This window comes from Panthera onca, chromosome C1 (genome assembly GCF_046562875.1).
Source record: "Panthera onca isolate mPanOnc1 chromosome C1, mPanOnc1 haplotype 2, whole genome shotgun sequence".
NCBI lineage: Eukaryota > Metazoa > Chordata > Mammalia > Carnivora > Felidae > Panthera > Panthera onca.
The window spans coordinates 755,276-772,705 of record NC_138346.1 but is presented as its reverse complement, the minus strand read 5'-3'; the positions used below and the strand labels follow the sequence as shown (position 1 = coordinate 772,705).

The following is a 17,430-nucleotide window of genomic DNA, read 5'->3' as shown; positions in this document are numbered from 1 at the left end:
TCCATTCATCCATCGATGGACATTTGGGCTCTTTCCATACTTTGGCTCTTGTCGATAGTACTGCTATAAACATGGGGGTGCCTGTGTCCCTTCGAAACAGCACACCTGTATCCTGTGGATAAATGCCTAGTAGTGCAATTGCTGGGTCATAGGGTAGTTCTATTTTTAGTTTTTTGAGGAACCTCCATTCTGTTTTCCAGAGTACCTGCACCAGCTTGCATTCCCATCTGCTCTTTCTTGAGTAAACGTCTCGAATTTGTTTTTTGTCATACTGTGCTTCACTGATCAAGATTTTTCTTTAAGTTGACTTTCAAACATAAATACACATATTTAAGAAGTAAATTTGTCATAAATAGAGAGTAGCTAGATTAATACAAAGGAAAGCAAGCTGGTAATATTAGATTCTAGCTGATACTCAGCCTCTTCTTTCTTTGTGAAAACAATGACGTGATTAACCCTGTTCAGCTTTCTAGCTTGAAGCTAGAGAAGTTTCCATGGCATGCCATGGAGGACTGGGAAGGGCGGAGGGCATCGCTTGTGTGCTGGTGTCTGCTTAGCAGGCAGCGGGTGCAAGGACATCGTGAGAACAGCTAAGTGGTGCTGGGAACGGCCTGGCCTGGGGCCAGTGCCCCTCACATCAGGCACACAGCCCTCATGTCACTCTGATGGCCTCCGTCCAGCCTGGTAAGACACCGCTTACAAAACTGGGAAGCCTGAACCCGGCCCAGACCAACCTGGGCTGTCCTCACCTGGCTGTCCTCACCCAGCACAGGGAGTGGCCTACTGAATGGTGCCCGTCGTGCACTGCACTTGCTGCGTGGCACCTGCTCCTCTTTGCTGAAACGTACCATCTGGCATTTAACAGTGTACCATCAGCACAACAACTCTCTGGGCTGCTGGAGCCCAGAGGGTGTGCCGGGGACTCCAGGCGGCCGGACGAAGGCACAGGCCACTGTTGGGTGAGGTCTTGTGACTTACATGAGAGGATGCATTGCCTGGCTTGCAGAAGCACCAAGAAATAGTGTCTTTGTGAACAGTGCTTGTTATTTTGTGATCCACCGATCCATGTATGAGTAGAAGGTAATCTTGTTTAACTCTTTGCTTTAACGTAACTTAAGACGCCTAGAAGTTGCAAAATTAGAGCAGAGAATTCCTGGGCACCTGATTTTTTTTAATATCTAAATAACTTTGGGGGCGCCTGAGTGGCTCAGTCGGTTGAGCATCCGACTTCGGCTCAGGTCATGATCTCACGGTTCAGGAGTTCCAGCCCCACATCAGGCTCTGGGCTGACAGCTCAGAGCCTGGAGCCCGCTTCAGATTCTGTGTCTCCCTCCGTCTGCCCCTCCGCTGCTTGCACTCTGTCTCTCACATTGTCTCAAAAATAAACAAACATTAAATGACTTTCAATGACTCTTTGGGGTTTTTTGTTTTGTTTTAGAGTGCCCTTCATTCTTAGCTGATGAAGAATGGGGGAGATAGAAGGAACATACAGAGTCTTGCAGACTCCAGGGACACGCTTGGGCGCCCAGACCCCAGGGGGAGTGAGCACCCTCGAGCCTGGGCAGAACCTCTTGGCAACCGCAGCACGGGCATCAGCCAGAACACAGGAGAAGCACCTTCACCTCCGAGTGAAGCTTCTGGACAACAGCATGGAAATATTTGACATTGAGGTAAGTAGCGATATTTGGAGGCATATTTCCTTATACTTTCTAAAAGTCAAGTATGATGAACCACATTCCATTTTGCTGATCAGACTTGGCCTATTTATCAAGCTGACCAAGGGTGGTGTTGGTAACACTAAGATCCTTGGAAACAGTGAGTCTGAGTTTCTGCTTTTATTTGAAGAGTGATATTCTCCTGTCTTTCCTTTGAAATTCTGATACAACATGGCCCTTCTGTTCTTCAGAGAGGCTGGCTGACTGCTGTGGAGCACGGACTGGACCCATCCAGATCTGCCCACTGTGTGTCAGCTCCTCTCTGAAACGTGGCGGTGATTGTAGTCCCCTCTTCTCAGGGGCTGTGGCAAGGACGGGTGCAAAGAGCCTGGCACACAGGTGGTGTTGCACAGTAACATTGAACTTGTTTTTCTGTATCAACAGATACAGGAAACATAATAACGTTTTTATTTTGAAAATTTCCTAACAATAGATTGCACTGATAATGTTGGCAAAAACAAGTGAATATAGCAAAAATGTGTAAATGTATCATATAAGTGTATGTGTGTATATATGTATCTAATCAATACTTTTTAGACCCACATAATACTTTAGAAAACACTGATTTTCTAAATGGTGTTAGAATGAGTGTGCTTTTTAAAATTATTTATTTTGTATGTAATGCACAAAGATAGTCTCTCTTCTCTAATTTTTTCATAATGGTTTAAAGTAATACCTTTAGAAGTTTTTTCTGCTCTTAATGTCACAAAAGGAAGGACAAGAGAATGAATTTAAACTTTAGCAGGAGGCTTATTTGTGCTTAGAGATTTCTGTCAAGAAGTCAGGATGCTACACAGAAACTAAGATTACTGAGCTGGGGGCCAAGCTGTGATGACCCTAGAGGAAACTTCTTGGGGGCTCTGGTGGTGCCTAATTCAGAACGCATTGCATGGGAAAGGGAAGAGGGAGTGAGGGAGGGGGTCAGTGGTGGGGAGCTGGAGGTCAGGGCTGTACCCCAGTCCTCTTGCCTGGGGTCCCAGGCACACCAGCCTCTCTTGCCTCTCCTGCTTGAGTGTTTGATGGTAAGCGTCTAGTGCATAGATTCATAGTATCTGAATTCAGAGGACCCCTAACACTCCTTTTAAGGTCTTACCTGAGGAGGAAATTGAGTAGCATTTCATCAGGGCAGTAGTAATTGAAACTGGTAGGACCTGTCTGTCCAGCTTCCCAGGTCACTCCCGTGTTGCCAGAGGCAGCCTTTGCTGGGAAGGTAGTCCAAAACAGGCTACCTTTGAATGCTGGAGAGCTAGAGGCTGGCTGTGGGCTCTCTTTGGCAGCATTTCCCAGCCCCGCATGGTGCTCTTTGATGAGTCACCTGCAGGAAATGGGTTAAAGGTGTGCAGGGTTAGCTGGACTCCCAGATCTTTTCCAGCCAGTGCTCTCAAGAGTTCCACCGTTTAGCCGTCTTCTGATAGACACACCCACTATGGTCTAGGCTTATAACACTCTCAGAATGTTCAAAAGAAAGAACGGAGGGGAGGGGAGGAGAGGAGAGGAGAGAAAAGAACACAAAGAACTGAGCTATTCAGAGCTTACTTTCAGAGCATCTTTTTTTATCCTGCCTAATAGTCTTTATCAACTAAAACTAGGCCCAAAAAAGAAGAAAGCACATATTTATTGTGGAGTCATAAATAACACATAGCCCTTCTCTGAGATACACGCCATCGCTGAGTGTCTGGATTGCTTTATTCGTCAGCATTCAGAAGTGGCATTTTGTAAAGGTTTCACCATATTTAGAACTTGTCAGAGTTGAGTAGGTTGAGATTATTGTGTTGGGGAGGAAGAATTTTCTCTGCCCTTCCAGATCTGTTTGGCTAGACCAAGAATCAGATTGACATGAGACAGATCAGCCGGCAAACATCCAACTTAATAGCATATGTATAGGGAATCCACAGAGATGGAAATTCCTAACACAGGCAGCACGATGCTTATATGAGCTCAGGAGGGGGGTTGGGTCTGGGACAGGAAGGGGAGAGGAGATGTCTGGGAATAGGGGTTGACTGTCGTGCAGATAAGTGTCTCAGGTGAAGAGTCTTTGTTAATAGTTCTCTTCCTGGTGCAGTTAGTTGGGGGGTGAGGGGGGTGGGGGGCGGTGAAGAGCTTTTCCTGAATCTGCTGGGTTTTTATTGCTTTTAACTCAAAATAGTGTTCATGCCACAGTGGCCCATCTTGGGGAGGCCTGCTCTTGGCCCCTATAGTTGCTTCTGTTCATCAGATGGAATCATCATCTTCACTTCCCTGCAGGTTGATATTCTGGTAAGCCTGTCGGAGTCACCAGAAATTGCAGAATCACATTGCTGCCACATACCCCGAGTTGGATGGAGTACTTTTTGAATGATGTTACCCACTGACGCATGCCTTTTAGGAGGAGTTAGAATTCAGTATGTTTTTTTGAGTCATTTGTATTCAGCTTCCAGGTACCCTGTCCTCTACAACCCTGTCAGTGGATTTTGTTAAGTAACAGACCACTCTAAAACCTTGTAACTTCAAACAGCAAATATCAAATGTTTCCTGCATGTTTGAGTGTTGGCTTGGGAGGGTCTTCTGGTCTGGGCCGGCCTGGAGGGCCTACCATGTCTGGCACCCCAGCTAGAACCTCTTTCCACCCTCCAGGGAGCTAGCTTCTCCTTATTTGCACCGTGATGGAAATGTTCTCAAGAGTGGAAGCTGCCAGGTCCCTGGATGCTTGGGGTTCATGTGCTGTAACGCCTACCAAGTTTAACTGATCAAAACAAGCCACCAGGCAAGCCCAGATTCAAGCAGGGAAGAGTGGGGAGCAGTAGAGCTACCTTGTAGCGGGAGTGCCAAGGAATTTGTGACCATTTTATTCGGTATACCACAACGGCTGTTGCCAGTGGATCAGGAATGCATCTCTGGAAAGATGACTGTCTCTGTGAAGTTCTAGTATCTCCCATCAGTGGGCTGGTCTCGTTTGCCGGGCGACATGCTTTGTGGGGCCTGCCCCAGAGCAAGCCACATGGCCTTCTCTGGGGGGACATGCTTCCCCCATACCCCTCTGTGAGATTCTGGTCCAAGAACACAGGCTTGCCCTGATCCATTCTCCCCAGTGTCTCCCATGAGCCATGGCTCCAAAGATGTAAAAGATCCAGAGATGGAGGCTGGTTGCCCCTGGGGCCCCATCACTGATCCACCACTGCTTGTTCCTTGACCGCTGGTGACCAAACTGACGTGAGTTCCCTCCTTGGTGAGTCACACATAGAACCTCCACCAGGCGAGTTAGCACACAAAGAAGACTTTATTTGCGGCAAAGAAGGAGATCACGGGAAATCACTTCCAAAGCCGTGACCCTCGAGCAAGGGTGGCTGGGTTCCTTTCATGTAGGGTTAGGATGGAATATTCAGAAAGGGGAGCCTCGTCATCCCGTGTAGAGGCGGGCACGCGGTCACACACGGGCCTGAAGGAAACCTTCCGCGGACACGCACGCCGTGTGTTGTAGAAATGAGGCTTGGGCTCTTCCTTGGATGGGGGATGGAACGTTACAATGAGGTGAGGGTAACCGTCGGTGGCTCCGTGGGTCACCCCGCGGTCCGTCTGCGCAGGCGTGAGTCGGGGGTTGAGCTCACACTGGTCCGGGCGGTCTGGGCGGTCTGGGCCCCCAGAGCTCTTCGCCCAGACTGTCGCTGCTGCTTGGGGGAAGTTTGAGTTTCCTCCACGGGATGCTTTACCTGTCGGGTCTTGTGCCTGAATGAGGAGATGAGGGGGAAGGAAGAGCTTCGGGAAGGATGGGGGATGAAGGTCTGGGGGACAAGTGGGTGGCAGTAGAGCTCAGGTCTCAGGGTCCTGCAGGTGACACTCGCTCCGCCACCCTCTGCCCTTTATATCTGAGCTAAGAGACACAGGTTGTTGTCTGGGATGGCGCACACTCGTGGTATGGGCAGCAGGCCCACAGTGCACAGATACCCCCGGCTGGGTCTTTGTTGGCAGCACAGAAGGAAGGTCTTAGCGAAGCCACCCCCTGCCCCAGAGCTTGTCTGAGGTCTCTCTCCTCCTGGAAGGCAAGTCCCAGAGACAAGGTTTTGTCTGAGGCTCTGCCGAGTTCTTGGTGTGGCACCGTGCTGGCTCGGTAAATACGTGTGTTGAATGAAGGAAATCAAAACATAGATCGGGTTAACATCCTTTCTTCAAGAGTGTCCTGAATTCTCCCCTAGAGCAGAGTTTTCTGACCTCAGATTCAAGTGCGTGTGTGTTTGTTGGGGGGGGGGGGGGGGGGGGGCGCGGCCACTGGCTGCTGCACACAGGGAGTTTGAATCACTGGCATTGTGTAGAATCCCTAGTTGACATTGAAGGGACCTTTTTAATTTAGGGAAAATTTTGACTTTTAGTTATTTTGGAAATGCTTCTATGTTGTTCAGTGAAAATACAGAGTAGCTCAGCCCGAAGACCTCCCTGTTGGGGTTCACGTCTCTTCCCGAGCAGTGTGTGCTGTTTCGTGTCTGTCTTAGTAAGTAAGATGGCACTGGCCATCCTCGTTACAGTTTCTTAAGAAAGGTGAGCTCTGCAGGCCCCCAGTTGTATCTCTTTCTCCCCTCTCCCTGGGTGTGCGGACGCACCGCGTGTCACGTCGCTGTGTTGACCGCCGCGTGACAGCCCATGTTTCCAGCACTCCAACTGCCAAGGAGGAGCTGGGGGGCTCGCTGGGTGTGGGGAAGCTTTGTTCCGGCCCCTTCTAGGGCTGGATCACATGAGCTTGTCCAGTGCTTGTTGCCCGCGAGTCCAGAGGGCTTACAGCCAGAAGCCAGGGTCTGCTCTTGTCCAGACAGGTTTTAGTGGCGTCGACGGTAAAGTCTTCAACAGCCTCGTTGAAGGAAAGTTCACGTCCCACACAAGTCACCCATTTGAAGTGCGCACTTCCACGAGGCTTAGTGTGTTCCCAGACGGGCAGCTGCAGCGGTCAGTTTGAAAACCTCTTCGTCGCCTCAGGAAGAAACCTCACAGCTTTTAGCTGCCACTTTGCTGCCCTCGTCTCCTCTCGCTTCAGCTGGAAGCGGACAGTAGTCTGCGCCCCTCCTCCATAGACCGCACTGTTCTGCACATTTCCTGTGAGTGGGACTACGTGTGTTCTTTTGTGACTGGCTTCTTTTCCTGAGCATCATGTTTCAGAGGTTTGGACGTGTGTAGAATGTGTCAGCACTGCTTTCTTTTCTGTGCCCGAATAATGCTGTGTATGGATAGACCACATTTTGTTTATCATTCGGCAGCTGACGGACACTCCACCTTTTAGCTGTCAGGAATCGTACTGCTGTGAATATTCATGTGCAGGGTTTTGTGTGGACGTGTGTGTTTCTCTTGAGTGTGTACCCAGGAGTGGAATTGCTGGGTCACGTGGTAACTGTTAGAGGAACTGCCACACCATTTTCCAGAGTGGCTGGCTGTGTCTGGGGCTCACCCACCAGCAGTGTGTGGGCCTCCAGTCTGTCCATGTCCTCCCCTGCACCTGTATTACCTGGTCTCCGAGTTCTAGTCATCCTGGGGGGTGTTAGGTGGTAGCTCATTATGGTTTGAGGTGAAATTCTAGAAGTTTATTTTTAATGGTTATTTTTAATGGTTAAAGAAGGGAAATTTTTGAGCCAAAAACATGAGAACTGTACCAGTAATCAGTTATCTCCAGAGTGGTTCCTTGGGTAGGTTTTGGGTACTTATGAAGTTAACCCTCTTGCAGAGCCCTGGCACACATATGGAATGAACATTTTTTTTGTTTGTTTTTAAAGTTTATTTATTTTGAGAGAGAGAGAGAGAGAGAGAGCATGCACACGTGAGCAGCGGGGAGAGAGAGAGAGAGAGAGAGAGAGAGAGAGAGAGAGAGAGAGAGAGAGAATGAGAGAGAATCCCAAACAGGCTCCAAGCTAGTAGTGCAGAGCCCGGCATGGGGGCTTGATCCCAGGGACTGTGAACCACGAAATCATGACCCGAGCCAAAATCAAGAGTCAGACGTTCAACCGACTGAGCCACCCAGGTGCCCCCGGAGTGAACGTTTCTACATTGCAAGGTTGTGAGGACCACCAAGAAAGCACAGCTGAGGGCTGGCCACAGTGTCCCTGAGATGAAGCTGGCAAAGAGTGGACGCTGACTCGGAAGATCTATACAACATTTTAAAGTTCCCTTTAGCGTTGTCTTGTAAATTTAAAGAACTAGGAACTGATACACTGTATTTTTAAATCAGTTATTTCTCACTTAATTCATTTATAAGTAACCACTACTTTGATTACCCTTGTCCATATAAATCATTTGCTGCCTGCAACGTATACTTACCAGGACTTTGTGAGATAGGAGGTGAGATAACACTTTGTGGCTCTTTCTTCTGATGACGAATGAAGATAAGATACTTTCTGTACAGAAGGCACTTATCTAGTGGTTCCGGGAAAGGAGAGCAGCCTGCACCACGGAGTCTGGGGAGCCATCTGCCTAGGCTTCCGTCCTGTCTCTTTTTAAGTGACATTTGACATCTATTGATGGGGGTTTTAGCTATGCGAAGGTCAGTCAGTGGCCGGTTTTTTGATCTAGTAAAGTCTTGATTTATTTTCAGTGAGTTAAATGAATTTTGTGGTTTTGAAAATAGAAATCTGGCCTCAGCTCTAGAAGGTCTTTTTTTTTTCTGAGCCATAAAAGAAACCATCTGGAAGCCATGTGTCAGCTTGTCTTGTCCTGTGTGCAAAGTCACAGAGTAGAAATGCTTTCAGCTCCACACCACGCTAAGCGTGGAAAGTGTCTGAGTGTTGGTGTGCTAGAGGGAGAGGCCTTCTGCTAGACTTCAGGGCAAGATTTCTAACACAGATATTCTTCTAATTGATAATTCACCACCAGGTTTAGGACCTGATGTGAATTTTAGCTTTTCTGTTATCTGGAAGCTAATAGTGTGGAAAAGGTGATATTTAGTGATTAAAAGAACAGTCTGGGGTGTAGTTTGGGTGTGTGAGACCTCACCCACAGAAGTGAATGTTCCGTGCCTTTGCTGGCAACTGGGGAGCAAGTTCTAATGAATATGAGGTTTCTTGATTACTGTTAATCTGTTTGCTCACATTCCCCTTTTCTTTATCATACTCAGAATTTTTGGAGGAGGCTTACTTTTTTAAAAAATTGGAAAAGCTTTAATTTAAATATGTGACAAGTTGGAGGACAGTGTCTCAGTCCTGAAGTTCCGTGCTAGTTGCTATTCCAGTAAAAAGTTAATGTTTTCCTTCTGGCCAGGAAGAAATAGTCAAAATTCCAGAAAGTATCGTAGCCAGATGTTTGTCATTGCTCCCACATGAACATCCTAAATATGGCAAATAAACCTCCTTAGAACTTATTTTGGTCTGATCTCGGAAGAAAAAGTCAGTAATTCAGCATCTGAATTTGGAGATAATATAGGCTTTATACAAAAGCTCTTATGTATCTCGAGTATATACAGCTATTATAGGACTCTGTCCTAGCCTCAGAACCCTGTTATTTTGTCTGAGAAAGCTGATCTGTTTCTTTGGCCATGATGCCCAGGAACCTGGCCAGGTGGTACAGGGCAGAGATGTGGATGTTTTTATCCTCAGTGACTGAGATGTGTCATCAAAGCTGCTGGTGCCGGCTCCCCCCGCCAACCCTAATGCGCGTGCGTGCACACAGCTCGAGGCCGGCATACACAGTCTGTTGGATGTGATGTTGACGGAGGAGAAGCTAGACCAGCAAATGGAAAAGAAAAGGGAACTGTTGTCCTCCTGATCTTTGTACCAGTGAGAGTCCCATCACCACAGTTACGTGACAGAGAGTGACTGAGATCTCTCAGTGTCTTGGCGGAGGGTCATCTGGACGTGGAATGCCACTTCTTGGGCACCTCAGTTCTGGCAGTTGGCAGTTTTATCTCCTATCATCAGCAACCCCAGCAGGATATGGGAATGAGATGGAATGAGCCCCCAGGTGACACAGGTAGCAGCTGACCTCTCCAGCTGGGAGCCTGCTCTCGTGACCACCCCCGTGCTGTCTCCAGAAACCTTGTGCTTTTTTTTTTTTTTAATTTTTTAAACGTTTTTATTTATTTTTTGAGAGACAGAAACGGTGCAAGCAGTGGAGGGGCAGAGAGAGAGAGGGGGAGGGAGACAGCAAGACAGAATCCGAAGCAGAATCTCGAACTCACGAACCATGAGACCATGCCCTGAGCAGAAGTCAGATGCTTAACTGACTAAGCCACGCAGGCACCACCACCCCCCCCCCCCCGTTTTAAGTTAATGTATTTATTTTTGAGAGCGAGAAAGTGCAAGTAGGGGAGGAGCGGTGACAGAGAATCCCAAGCAGTCTCTGTGCTGTCAGTGTGGAGCCTGACACGGGACTTGGGCTCAATCCCATGAAACGGGAGATGATGACATGAGCTGAAATCAGACGCTTAAACTGACTGAGCCACCCAGGAGCGCCACCCTGCCCCATGCTCTCGTCTTACCCCAGTGATACTCTCATTTCTCATCCCGAATGGTTCTGCTTTGGCTTGTTCCTAGAAGGCTGAGGAGCTGAACATATACCTAATTTACTGACTTGGCCTTTGACCCATGGCTCCCTTCAGTTCTTTTCACCTCTTCCCCAAAATTTCAGATGCCTGCATTCTTGGCCCACCTCCCCACAAGTAGGTGACCCACTTGAGGGTGATGCTTGCCTGATGAGCTCTTCTTTGGGGCCCCCTTGCCCAGCATTCTTGGTCCCCCTTTCCTCGGCCAGCTTCTTTCTCTCTGTCCCTAAAGAATCACCACACAGGGGCACCTGGGGCCTCAGTCAGTTGAGTGTCGGACTTCAGCTCAAGTCGTGATCTCAGTTTGTAAGTTCGAGCCCCACGTCGGGCTCTGTCCTGACAGCTACGAGCCTGGAGCTGCTTCGGATTCTGTGTCTCCCTCTCCGTCTGCCCCTCCCCTGCTCGTCTTCTGTCTCTCTCTCAAAAATAAATAAACGTTAAAAAAAAATTTTTTTTAAATGAATTGGTTAGTCCCTGCAAGGGGCAGCCTTTAAAAAAGAAAAAAAATCACCACACAGGGCAAGTTAGGACCAAGTTTTAAATCTCAACCCTAGGCCTCTTGATGGTGTATAAACGTGCCTTGTTCCAGGTCTGGGGACAGCTTTGATCAGGTGACCCATCCGGAACTGTGGGATGACATGGTCCATGTCTCCTCCCACTGGGGCCATGTGGGTTGCAGTTGAGGGCAGTTCCCAGAGGCCAGAAAGGCCCAAAGTCCTCCAGTGCAGGCCTTCCCTCGGCTGCCCTGCTGGTCCCTGTTGCCCTGGGCTCAGCGCAGTGTTTTCTGGATGCACTAGAATTCAGTCTTGTTCTGTTGGGAACACTGAGGTTGTATATGTTGTCGTGGGGACGCGTGTGGGTTTCTCAAGGGTGTGTTCCTAGCATAGACTTTGTGGTTGTGAGATGTGCCCATTCTGGCCCTGCCCAGGTCATGCAGGACGGCTCTGCCAGCCGGTTCTCCTGTCATATGTTCCCTTCCTCCACACAATGCCCCCCAGACTATGTGCCTCTCTCCCCTCCTGTCGAGCTGTCCCCTCCTCCTCTGTGGAGGACTCTTACCCTCTCTTACCCTCCAGTTCCATCCTCCTGCCACCGGCTTGACAGGAGGGACTTGTCCCTCCTTCCTGCTGCTACAGCCTCCAGGGGCCTCGGCACCGAGCTGCAGACTTGGCTTACAGGATATTGTTGGCAGGGGTCTCAGGTGATTCTGGGCAGAACCAGGGCCTGTGGCTTTAAGAAGAGTTGGTATGTTCTGGAACGTGTACCCTCCCCACCTGATTCCAACCTTTGTGCCCTTTTCTCCTGGCCCTGTCCTTCATTCGTTCGTTCGTTCGTTCGTTCGTTCGTTCGTTTGTTCTTCATTCACCCACCCACCCATCCATCACTGAACAAGATTCAAAAACCCTCTTCTCTGTACCAAGAAGGTCCAATGTTGTTTTCACAGCCAACTTGGAGTGTCTTCCTGTGGAGCATTTCTAGAGCACACCAGCCCCACAGTTCACTATCAGTGTTAATGGTCACTTCCAGATCCAGAAAGAAACCAAGATTCTCCAGAAAACTAATTGTAGACTTATAATTTTCTCTTTTTTCAAAGAGAGCATTCTGCTTTTTTACTTCTTGTATTTTTTAAGTGGTTTTTTTTTTCGTAATTTCTACCCACAATGTGGAGCTCAAACTCACAATACCAATGTCAAGCGTTGCACACTCTTCAACTGAGCCAGCCAGGCACCCCACCCCCGCATTTTCACTTCTGTGGAGTGTTTTGTACATTTTTTATTACTCTCGCACGATGATGTGCTCACTGGGGTCAGTGTCCACAGAGAAGCTGTGCTCTGGCGAGGTCCCTCTCGCTTCTCTGCTGCTTGCTGAACTGACTGTGGCTGCAAGACCAACCAGGATGTCACTTGGGGTTCCTGATGCTCCTGGTTTTAGGTGGAACTCATCTGCAAAGTAATTCAGTTTCTGTCATACAAGTAATTCGTTGTAGAGAAATAGAAAAATTTAAGTGATCCATGACCAAAGATAACTACCCAGAGGGAACAGCCATTCACATTTTTCTAAATATCTTTCTTTTACTTTTTACCTACCACATATATTAAATAAAATTGGAATCAGATTTACATGCATTTTTGTAGTCTATTTTTAAATTTAACGCACTGTGAATATTTTTCTGTGTGATTACTCTTTAAAAAGTTTTTAATGGCTACAAAGTTTTCTGCTTTCAATTTCTCTATAATAAGTCTTTATACACATTCTTGATTGTTTCCTTTAGATAAATATGTGCAGTGGCAGTCCTACACCAGAGGGTGTTATGTGTCTTTGTGAGGCTGGGACAGGTGCAGTGAAATCACTCTCCTCCGCACCCCCAGTAGTGCTCACCAGCGCCTGCTTCTCCCCCTTCGGCAATGTTTCTTACAAGATTTTTTTTTTTTTTTTCTATTTCTTTCTTTCTTTTTTAAATATTTAGTTAGTATATAGTACAACAACGATTTCAGGAGTAGTTTCCTCAACGCACCAGACCCACTTAGCCCACCCCCCCTCCCACAACCCCTCCAGCAACCCTCAGTTTGTTCTCTATATTTAAGAGTCTCTTATGTTTTGTCCCCCTCCCTGTTTTTATATTTATTTTTTCTTCCCTTCCCTTGTGTTCATCTGTGTCTTAAAGTCCTCGTATGTGTGAGATCATATGATAATTGTCTTTCTCTGACTAACCAATTTCGCTTGGCATAAATACCCTCCAGTTCCATCCACGTAGTTGCCAATGGCAAGATTTCATTCTTTTTGATTGCCGAGTAATACTCCATTGTATATATATACCACATCTTCTTTATCCATTCATCCATCGATGGACATTTGGGCTCTTTCCATACTTTGGCTCTTGTCGATAGTGCTGCTATAAACATTGGGGTGCATGTGCCCCTTCAAAACGGCACTCCTGTATCCTTTGGATAAATACCTAGTAGTGCAATTGCTGGGTCATAGGGTAGTTCTATTTTTAATTTTTTAAGAAACCTTCATACTGCTTTCCAGAGTGACAGCACCAGTTTGCATTCCCATCTTATAAAAATTTTTAATAAAATCTCCAGTTGAATGGGCAGGAACCTGTTTTTTATAAAACTTCTGGTTTTTTGTTTTGTGGGTCTAGGGAGGATTTTTCTGGTGTTTGATCTGCATCATTTTTTTTTGGTTTTTTTTTTTTTTATTGTGGTAAAATACATGCAACAACAAAAATGTAGCATCTTAGCCACCTTTTTTATGTTTTTAAATTTATTTTTGAGAAAGGGAGCACACGAATGTGGGGCAGGGGAGGAGAGAGAAAATCCCAAGCAGACTCTGAGCTGTCAGCGTAGAGCCTGACGCGGGGCTCAAACCCACAAACTATGAGAACATGACCTGAGCCAAAATCAAGAGTCAGACAATCAACTGACTGAGCCACCCAGGCTCCCCTTAGCCACCTTGAAGGGCACACGGTTCAGGGGCCTTAAATACATTCACGCCGCAGCACGGCCATCACTGCCATCCTCTGTGCAGCTCTTTTCTTCTTGTAAAACTGAAACTCTGTCCCCATGAGACACTGACTCTCCGTCCCCCATCCCCAGCCCCTGGCGCCCACCCTTCTGCTCTCTGTCCCTGTGAATCTGACGACTCTGCGTGTCTTCTCATGACTGGCTTGATCACGGAGCATGATGTCCTCGGGGCTCCGCCATGTGGAAGCAGGTGTTAGAATTTGCTTCCTTTTTAAGGCTGAACAATATTCCATCGTGCAGGTGGACCACACCGTGCTCCTCCGTTCATCTGTCAGTGGTGCTTCCGTATTTCAGCTCTTGGGGATAACGGTGCTCTGGACGCGGGGGTGCAGACACCTCACAGAGACCCTGCTCTCACTTCCTTGGAGTGTACACCCAGAAGTAGAATTGCTGGATCGTGTGGTAATTCTGTTTTTAATTTTTGAGGAATCCCCAGGCTGTTTTCCACATTGGCTGCACCAATTCACATTCCCACCCACAGTGGATGAGGTTCCCATTTCCTCCCATCCTCTGCAACACTTGTTTTCTGTTATTTTGATAGCAGCCATCCTAATGGGTGTGAGGTGGTGTCTCATTGTGATTCTTGTTTGCATCTTCCTAGTGATTAGTGATGTCACACATCTTTTCACGTGTCTGTTGGACGTTGGTAGATCTCTTATGGAGGAATGTATACTCAAGTCCTGTGCCCCTTTTTAAATCAGGTTGTTTGGAGTTTGTTGATGAGTTTTAAGAGTTCTCTATATATCCGGGATATTAACCCCTATATCAGATACATGATTTGCAAATATTTCTACATTGTATTTGAAGTTTAGAAAAAAATAGGAGGTTAAGAGTTAGGGAAATAGCATATACATTGTATTTAAAGTTAAAAAAAGAGATGGAAACAAGAAGGAATGCTGGAGACTTCACAGAAGTGACATCCACAGTGACGAAAAGGACAGGAAATGGTGGAAATCGCACATGAGAATTTGAGACCTAGGAAACAGACTGTCAGTGTAGGTTGAGCTGTGCTTACTGACCCAGAGGCCCATAGGGGCCGCCTTTGTTCAGCTGGTGTGTTTCCTCAGCACCTGCCAGGCACCCTCGTGGAAGCCGGAAGTGCATAGGTCAGCAGGATGGACAGTGAGCTCAGCCTTCTCGGTGCTTGTTCTGCAGCAGGAGTTTGACAATGACCACGGTGAAACACAGAACACTTAGTGCTCGGGAGAGAGACAAAACGGGAAGGGGACAGGAATGTGGGGTTTGCACTCTGAGATAGCAAGGGAGTGGGGCTCAGACCTCTCTTCTCAGGAAGAGTGTTCAGGGTGGTTGGAACAGTGGCCTGGAGGTGCAGGCAGAAATGCCCCAAGGGCATGATGACTGGACCAGAGCCAGGTCAGGGCTGGTATGGAGAGAAGGAGCAGGACAGTGCTGACCATCAGTTTCGTCCTGGAAGGATTTTGAAGCAGGAGCCCACAGGATTTGCTGTGCAGAAGATGTTGGCACAGAAACCAAAGAGCCAAGGTGATGCCAGCTTGGGCCTCAGATAGGGGCCATGAGGACAGCTGCTTTGGGAGGACGGTCGGGAGCTGTTTGGGGACACAAGGAGCCTGAAGTGATCCTCAGCATCTGAGTGGAGGGTCCTTGCCATGTCCTCTAGTGACCTGCACTCTCATACACAAGGGCAAGGACAGCCATTGCTGTGACCTTCCCGAGATGCTAGTACTGCCCTTGTGTGGTGCTGTGATTGCGTTCATACTGGTTCATGTCAAAGGACAAGTGTCACAAGTATCATGCTGTGGGCCAGGGAGGCAACTTTTTAAAACTATCCTCAGTCTTTGACTCCTGGTTGCAGTAATTACGGGGCTTTTATTTTTAGAGATTTTGACTAGTCATTAAAGAGAAACATGAAAACATCTGTTGGTGCTTCCAAACTGCTGTTGTTGGAATGCTGTGGAATGTCCTTGTGCACACGTGTTATGCTTTTATGTGTATAATTGTATAGTTTATATAACACAGCTTCATTTTGCCACAGTGGCAGAGAGGATCCCAGCCCTTATTCAAGAGCTTTTTCTGATGATGGTGAAAAAAGAAATATTTTCTTCCTTAATCCACAATCTTAAACACCTGCCTGGAACTAATAACCTCAAAAGCTTCAGTTTAGACTTCTGTGAAATAAGTCCATTGATAAACTAAAATGTCTTTCTGAAATAAGTCTCATGTTCCTGATTATGAAAAATACGTTCTTAGTTTTCTGTACTTAAATATTCATAATGTTTCTTCATATCATCATAACTTTACTTTTTAGATTTGTTTCTCACTAATATGTGGCAGTATGCTTTTGGCAGGGGGGCATGTATTGGTATTTGAAACTGGTAAAGTCAGATTTTTATAGCAGAAGAAAAACCAGTTTTTTCCTATTAAAGTAATTTTTGTTAAGACAACTCAGGATCACCTGAAGGCTGTAGACGTTGCTGTTCTCCTGGAAAATATGCTGAAAGATACATGTTAAAAATACATAGTGGGACACCTAGGTGACTTAGTTAAGCGTCCGACTTCAGCTTGGGTCATGATCTCATGGTTCATGGGTTCGAGCCCCACATCAGGCTCTGTGCTGACAGCTCAGAGCCTGGAGCCCACTTCAGATTGTGTCTCCCTGTCTCCATGCCCCTTCCCCCCTCTCAAAAATAAATAAAGATTAAAAAATTTGTTTTTAAATACATAATGAGCTCTTTCAAATCAAACTTCTGTTAAATCAAGAACATTCAGCTCTGTAGTTGCTTGCTTTTGGCTTTAATTTACATCAATCTTCCATCTTTTAAAACCACACAGAATAATAAAAACATGACCTAAATGTCATTATGAATGCAAATTGTAATATGAAATGAAATTATAAATTAGGTATAAGTAGTAACATCATAAAAATTGAACTTGTTAGTGTATTAACATAAAAAATAAAAATAGGTACGGGGCGCCTGGGTGGCTCAGTTGGTTAAGTGTCTGACTTCGGCTTAGGTCTTGAGCTCACACTCTGTGAGTTTGAGCCCCACATCTGTGCTGACAGCTCAGAGCCTGGAGCCTGCTTTGGGTTCTGTGTCTCCCTCGCTCTCTCAGCTCCTCCCCCGCTTGTACACTCTCTCACAAAAATAAATAAACTTAAAAAAAATAAAAATAAAAATAGGTACCTTGAGAGAGGACAGACTCTTGCTGAGAACACAGGCTTTACAGTGGGTCAATTTTTTTCTTACTGGAATTAAATGTGGAGACAAGTAAGAGCACTAGAGAAAGTAAATTGTTTTTGGAACATTGTTTCCATAAAGTTCTGGAAAAACAAAATTTCCTATTGCTGTAGATTTTCTGAAGTTTAGAAATTAATGCTGTTATTGTTAATTATTCAAGTCAGTTGGGTTTATAAAATAATAGCATTTTGTGTGCTTTTTTGTGTTGTCTTTTTGTTTTGCATTTTCTGCCCCAGGAAGTTTCTGTATGTATTTTTTTAATTATAAAATTGATACATGCTCACAGTAAAAAATTCAGTCAATATAAAAGAGTACAGAGGGAAAAAAAATTTCTTACTCTTTTACACCCCAAAATAGCCTCTTTGACGTTTTGGTCATATTATCCGTTTAATTCTTCCTGACCATTTTCAGTCTTGTTTATGCACTTATGTGCACACACACACATCATCCATAATATCACTTCTGTCCATGTGATTACTTTAGCA

At 46.4% G+C, this 17,430-nt stretch overlaps 1 protein-coding gene across 11 annotated transcripts in view; it reads left to right on the top strand.

The window, feature by feature from the left end:
* FARP2 (FERM, ARH/RhoGEF and pleckstrin domain protein 2) overlaps nucleotides 1-17,430 on the top strand; it is a 104,304-nt gene that overhangs the window by 13,611 nt on the left and 73,263 nt on the right. For all 11 annotated transcript variants that reach the window (XR_013557128.1, XR_009607504.2, XR_009607503.2 and 8 more), the window contains exon 2: nucleotides 1,439-1,670. Coding sequence is in view for 8 of the 11 variants with exons in the window: in XM_060624404.2 (XP_060480387.1) it covers nucleotides 1,467-1,670 (204 nt within the window). In the remaining 3 variants the exon portion in view is untranslated. The remainder of the gene's footprint in view (nucleotides 1-1,438; nucleotides 1,671-17,430) is intronic.